The sequence below is a fragment of the Sinocyclocheilus rhinocerous genome, unplaced genomic scaffold (genome assembly GCF_001515625.1).
Source record: "Sinocyclocheilus rhinocerous isolate Xijiao unplaced genomic scaffold, SAMN03320098_v1.1 scaffold154, whole genome shotgun sequence".
In the NCBI taxonomy this organism is placed as follows: domain Eukaryota; kingdom Metazoa; phylum Chordata; class Actinopteri; order Cypriniformes; family Cyprinidae; genus Sinocyclocheilus; species Sinocyclocheilus rhinocerous.
The window spans coordinates 407408-414549 of record NW_015659335.1 but is presented as its reverse complement, the minus strand read 5'-3'; the positions used below and the strand labels follow the sequence as shown (position 1 = coordinate 414549).

The following is a 7142-nucleotide window of genomic DNA, read 5'->3' as shown; positions in this document are numbered from 1 at the left end:
TTGGACTCCTAAAAAGGCTTCTCGTCTGTGCAGTGAACACTTTGAGCACCTCAGCGCCACCGACGTCCCGCCTCTTTGCCCATTTTCGATTATCCGGCAGTGATGCGCGGTGACGCGCTGCCAAGATGGCGACGACCGGCTCCGCCCACTTTGGGCTTCAAAAAAGCTCTTCAGAAGTCAACGGGTGACGTCACGGACACTACGTCCTTGTTTTTATACAGTCTATGGTTGCAACATATCGAGGAGGAGTAAAACAAATAAACTGCGATGTGTGTTCAGTTCTACGTTCTAAAGCTTTTCGGATACGCATTTTTTATACAATTATACTCATCCACTAAGAATTTATTGATTTTTTTCGCGGCTGAATAGCTGTCTAATATCCAACGTCAAACATCGAACCAACTTTATATCGGTATAATTCCTGCCCACTAAAAGCTGCACGGATATTTGCTTACCCCGACAGGCCTATCTACGATTTAGAAAAAGTTCAGTCGATTCACACTTTATATCATCGCCACGATATTGTCATTAAGGCAGTAATGCTTTAAACACATTTGACAAGCTAGATGATAAAAAAAACTGATTAACTATTAAAACTGAATGGCTAACGCTATTTTTCCCCTTGTCGGTGCTCTTTTATTCTTTCATGTTAACTGAAGGCAAATCTGAATAATGCACTATTTTAACTTTAATCAAAAAAGTCGCTCACCCAATGCAGAATGGAGTTGTACAGCTGCAGCTCACGTGATGAATGTTGAGGTTGGGGGGAGGGGGTGTGTCTGAACTAAATCAGCATCCTGATAAAGAGGTTGACTGGCACAAAGTATTTTATGTATTTTGAACATACAAAAATACTAATCTTAAATGTATTTAAATACAAATTACATTTGATTTTTGAGGCTTTAAAAAAAATACAAAATAGTATTTTGCATTTCAAATACGCATTTTAAATACATGTATCTGAAATACTGCCCATCCCTGGGATATATGGTCATTGCGCTACTTTGGGCTGTTTTTGACTGGCCATTGGGCTAGTTTTGTCACGCAGACCTGGCAACCCTGATGTAGAGCAGATGCTTTCAGTTCAGACTTGTACTGTAGGGTACATTTTCCAACTATTTTCATTTCTATAAAATGCAAAACGACAGTGGGGGCGGTGCCGCTGTGGGAAAGAAATATAATCAGTTTATGACGAATCGAATCGTGAGGTACCGAAAGATTCCCACCCCTAATATTATATAATTATTCGCGTATTTTGAAGTGCCCAAGACAACAATAGCCTACCATTCATGTTCATTAGGCCCACTGTTGTTGCATTGGCACAGCGTGTTTTCAAAGCGCTCGCAGCACAATGCAGCAACTGCCATTTTATAGTGCCGCTTCTTCATTTTAAAACTTTAACACACGCGACTGAAACTTTATCAATGTTATTACCCAGCAGTACTGTCTGGTCTGAACCCTGACATGGGGCCCCCTGGTGGCCACGGGGTACTATGCAACTGCTTATATATTAGGTCTGGTCGGCTCGACGCCACGCTCCGTCCCAGTCTAGTAGTTTTTTGACACGCCAATAAAACACACTCAAACAATTGATAAGGAGTGGGAGTGGGCTCATAATTTACCCACGGAAGCCATGCTGTCTCTGTTCAGAGTCCCCGCACTTCAGTGGGGCGCGCGCGAGCGTGCGCGTGTGTTCAGTTAGTTTCCTGCGCGAGCCTAGTCACCAGTCAAGAGCGCGATCACATAGAAACGCTACATGCTTTAAGGCCAAGCGAACTGACGGACACATGCAGGAGCAGCATGGGAAGATCACACCTGTCTGTCAGGTAAGATGCCTCACCGCTGTCTCAAGCTGTGCTGGAGAGAGATTCGCTGCGTTTTCCGCTGATGTTGTTCAGATCATACATTTCAGTCAACCTAGGTGCATTTTATGAGCTTCTGCATTTAATCAGTTGATTCACAGGGGCGATTCTAGGATTTTCTTTTTAGGGGGGGCTCAATAAATATATATTTTTTTTAAGTTTGACTAATAGGGTTGGGTTGGTAACTTATTGAAGTATTCCACTGTATTGCTTGGGTATAACATTTGAGTAATGAATAAACAAAATAGCCTACAAGCCTTCCTGATCGCACACACACAAACACCTGTTTACTGTACAGACACAACATTTGTACTGTTTGCATTTCTAGTAGCCTACAAACCTCTTTCTTTAGCTCAGGCTATACAAACCTCTTTCTATGCTCAAGTACTGTCTTTAATCATTTCTGTGCATGACTGTATGGTAGTTAATGCCACAGGCACTGTAATATGTTTTATATTGAAATTTCAATTTTCAAATGAAAATAGCAACGTGATTAAGGGCTACATTTTCGCTGGAGGAAACAGCTGTTGTGATAAGGGGTGAATGCAGCGAAAACTTTACAGTAGGCTACATGGGAAACCGATTGCTCCCCCATGACATTTTGTAAACTGTATTTATGACAAAGATATTGTAACGATCTATCGATAAACACACACCTTGTCCTCTGTTTCTCGCTCTGAATAAATTCATCCATGCGTATTAAAAAAAGGCATGGGACGGCATAACCCGACTAACAGGACCGATCTCGTTCCACGGCATCGGACATGTTGTTGGACATTTCTAAATGCCCGAGCAAAGTCTGTCGTCAAAGTATTTCTGTTAAATTGCCTCCCAGAACTGTCTTACACAACAGCAGCATCCACCTCCGAAAGCAATGACCGCATTCATTGTGTTTCATCTGCTCGCTCTGAGGCTCGAGCGATTTATTATATATGAAAATTATTATATTCATTGACTTCCCCTAGTTTTCTTAGTGATATTTAGTGCCAGTTTATCAGGAAGTAGCTAACGAGTTTGTTCTCTTTGACTCATCTGATGGAAACGGTGCTTATTCTCAAATGTTTTATGCGATATTCCAATTTTGCGCATAAGTTAAATTCGCAACTTTGGATGGAAACCCGGCTAATGATTGCACATGCATGTAACACATATAAACTATTTTCGTGCACGTGTTATATTTGCTTTAATATTCTGCAATATTGAAGAAATTAAAAACAGGACAGCTGCTGTAGATTTAGGCTAGTCAGTGTTAGACAATGATGATAATCAAAAATAAATAAAAATAAATAAATCAACCAATTTGGCTGATATATCATATATAGTCCATCTATCGTTCTGTCTACTGTATGTGTGTGTGTGTGTAGTGCAGTAGTAATGCATTTGCAACCTTTTTTTTAAACTTTCATAGAAGTTTTAGTCAAGCCAGCATCTACATTGACAAACCAATCATTATTCCTATTTTTATTCTATAAGATTATCCAGTTTATTTATTAAATTTTTCTATATATATTGTCCCAGGGTTAAATGAAGTTCCAGAATTTTGTCTCAGAGTTCAGCTAAAAAGTAGTTACCTAAAAGGAAAAAAGTGATGCATAGCTGTTGGAAGTCACACACTCTTTTTAACAGACTCTAAAGGTCAAGAATACCACACAGCGAAACTCCCTGCAGCTGAAATGCAGAAGAGTTTCTATGCAATTTATATCACTTAGCAGAATTACAAAAATGTAGCACAACCTTTGCAAACGCCCCTTACACTCATCTCTCACCTTTTTGCACATCACACTTCCCCCGACTCAGACATCATAAACACAGCTCTTACGGGGCTTTGACAGTGAAGATCTAACCTGTGTGACAGAAACTTGAGATTGGCTTATCTGTCGATCAGAAGCTCAAATGTTCCATTCCATTTTTATAAATTCCTTCATTTTGTAAGAGCACCAGCAACGTTTACTCTTGTCTGTCTCAGCATATTTTGCCAAGTCTTTACATTTTGGCTTACAAGATGTAGATGAGTTTGTTTCTTCATAGGAACAGATTTGGAGAAATGTAGCATTACATCACTTGCTCACCAATGGATCCTCTGCAGTGAATGGGTGCCGTCAGAATAAAAGTTTAAAAAGTTGTTAAAAACATCACAGTAATCCACAAGTAATTCACACCACTCCAGTCCATCAATTAACATCTTTTGAAGTGAAAAGCTGCATCTTTGTACTAAACAATTCCATCGTTCAGGCATGAACGGCAATCATTGCTTCAGGCTAAAATATAAATTCTCTATCCATAATATTTCTTTCTTCAGTAAAAAAAAGTCGTCAAGTCTGAATCAGGAGAGAAATATGCACTGATCAAGGACCGTTTACAAGTGAAAACAGTTCTAAACAAATATGTCTGTGATTGAGAGGACAAAATGGATTGTATTTTATGGATTGTAGACTTACAAACAAACAGCTTTTCGCTCCACAAGATGTTAGTTGATGGCCTAGACCCACGTGGATTACTTGTGGATTATAGTGATGTTTTTATCAGCTGGTTGGGCTCTCATTCTGACGGCACCCATTCACTGCAGAGGATCCACTGGTGAGCAAGTGATATAATGCTACATTTTTCCAAATCTGTTCCAATGAAGAAACAAACTCATCTACATCTTGGATGGCCTGAAGGTGAAGGCCTGTGAGTTTGAAAGAACTTAAATATATAGTATGCAACTATGTGAATGCAACCACTTTTATCTATGCAAGCTCAGCTGTGACATTAGACATTAGAGCACATTTGTGCTTTGGAGATGGTGCATTGCGAGGTTGTTGAGGAAAACAATGGGGTTTGTGAAAGTGAAACTTTTATATGGCCACAAGTTGTGCAAATTTTATGTTGTTGCAACACGGATGTTAACACCCTTATACGTAGTTAAGTTACAAAATGCTTCAGATCAACTGCTCTCATGCTCAAGCAAGTGTTTGAAAGTTAGTTGAAGTTACCATAAAATGAGTATAGACCTTTTGATCAGATTATTTAAAGGGGTGGTTGATTGCGATTTCACTTTTTTAACGTTAGTTAATGTGTAATGTTGCTGTTTGAGCATGAACAATATCTGCAAAGTTACGAAGCTGAAAGTTCAATGTAAACGGAGATATCGTTTTTTAAAATTCTGGCAGTTTAATGCCTACCAAAATGGCTGGTAGGGACTACAACAAGTTACTTCCCATGGTTCATGGTTCGTAGCATTTACAAATAACAACGTATCTAAAAGTACTAGAGGCGGTTTAGCCAATCACAACACATTTTGATTGTTTTCAATCAAAAACTGTTTCTATTTCTGAGGGCGGGGCTTCATAAAAGCAGGAAATGATCAGAGCGTTTCTCAGAGAAGGGACAGAGCGGTGTGGAATAAAGGTAAATTATGTGAAAAATAATGCGTTTTTTTTTTTTAAACGAACCATTAACACATGTTAGACTGCACCCCATAAACACAATCAAGCCTAGAAAAAAAACAGTGAACCACCCCTTTAACAGATGTAACTCAGTAATCAAAGTTGAAATATAGAGTTGTGTTTGCTGATATCTTGCTGATATGTTTTAAATATTTGAAGCCACAAACTTTAGCAAATTCAGTAAATAATAGCTCATTGTATATACACATTGTACCTTTTAAACTCATAAGAAAACCTGTGTGCAAACCAGTCAGATTGGAATTGGCTGTTTCATTTTATGTTTCCTATTTTGAAGTGCAGTATGCTTCAGTGAATGGATTGTGGGTGGCCTGTGGTGTTTTAAGCAACACAAGAACAAATGTTAAGCATGTTTACAACAGGACCACCAGGCGTTCACATCTGCATATGCGAAGATGATTCCATAACCAATTGGCCAACACAACTTGTCTGAAAGTGTAAGCCTTTGAGCTCCAATGCAAAACAATGAGTCAAATTGTGGTTTCTAGACCATTTCAATGTTTCGAAATGAGTACAAAAGCTCTTGTGATCAGGAAACACCTGCTTTAAGCAAATAGCTCTGGATATGATTGCAGTTTTTTATGAGCTGTTTGGTTTCTGCTATATATATATCTGTATGCAGATGAAGGGAATACCCATATGGCCACCTGATATAAGCCTGTTTGTGTCATGTTTGTGTGTTCTTTATCATCTTTCTCTTTTCTGTATCTGCATCTTTGGCCGTGCATGTAAGAACGTACAGAGAAGCGTGTGTTTGTGGATTTTGTTTGTGTAACACTGCATGAAGACAAGACAATCTGAATAAAGTTACTGAAGTACTTTGGAAATAATATTTGATGTATAGCAGCTGAGAAAGATGTTTTATACAGACTTATTAAACTGCAAGTGCCCTGTGTGAGTGTTTACTAAGAGCAAAAGAGTATTTAGTGCTGTTTGCTAAAGTGAGCATCACTATTACTTTTGCTTTTACTGCCATTAATGAAAAGAAAATGAAGAATCAAAAATATGTATAGAAGATTTACCCATTTAAACTTGTTTTTAATTATTCAGTTTGGGGGAAAGTGTGGTGTATTATAAAAATAACATTATAAATGACATGATCGGAGGTGTTTTTGTTGTTTACCATTTACATGCAAATCCCCGTGTGTTAAACTTTAAAACTTTAACGTTTATAAATGACCAACTTCTACAAACAAATTTATAGTTGTCTTTGTAAAGAAATATGTAGCTTTGGAGCTGCTGCTGTGCAAACTGTTTCTGTGCTACTGGTGTCACTTAGTGAAATTACAAACACAAAGTATATTTTCAGATAACTTTTGTAAACCCAACCTCAACTGAAATCCAAACGCAACATTCTCCTCCTTGTAGAAACACCGCCAGTGTTTACCCTTGTTTTAAAGGTGGGGTATGTATTTTTTCAAAAATGCTTTAGAAAACTGAGTCGGGCCGAGTACCAAAACAAACTTGTAGCCAATCAGCAGTAAGGGGTGTGTCTACTCATGATGCGGAGGAGAGAGCGCTCAGTGCACAGGAGGACGGACATTAGCCGAGCCGAGCGACGACAGAAAGATAGAGATGGCAGATAAAAAACAAAAGAGGAAAATGTCTGTGGAACAAAAGAAGGCTTACGATAAGGCAAGAAGTAGGACCCGTGTAAATATCGGATCAGCTTTCCAGCGCTGGAGAGAACTCAAGGAGCGGGAAGGCCTGCGATTGGACGCCGAGGTTGCTTTGTTTCTTCTCGATAGGTGAGTAACACCGTGTCTACACCAGACGCGACAGTTGTCGCGCCGCGCCGCAACAGCTAAAGTCTGTCTAGTACACTGGACGCGAC

The 7142-nt window shown here is 39.1% G+C and overlaps 1 protein-coding gene across 1 annotated transcript in view; it reads left to right on the top strand.

The window, feature by feature from the left end:
- Positions 1–1690: 1690 nt before the first annotated feature.
- LOC107723596 (beta-1,4-mannosyl-glycoprotein 4-beta-N-acetylglucosaminyltransferase-like) overlaps positions 1691–7142 on the top strand; it is a 13391-nt gene continuing 7939 nt past the window's right edge. Inside the window, exon 1 of the mRNA XM_016532296.1 lies at positions 1691–1826. Coding sequence (XP_016387782.1) covers positions 1801–1826 — 26 coding nt within the window. The 5' untranslated portion in view covers positions 1691–1800. The remainder of the gene's footprint in view (positions 1827–7142) is intronic.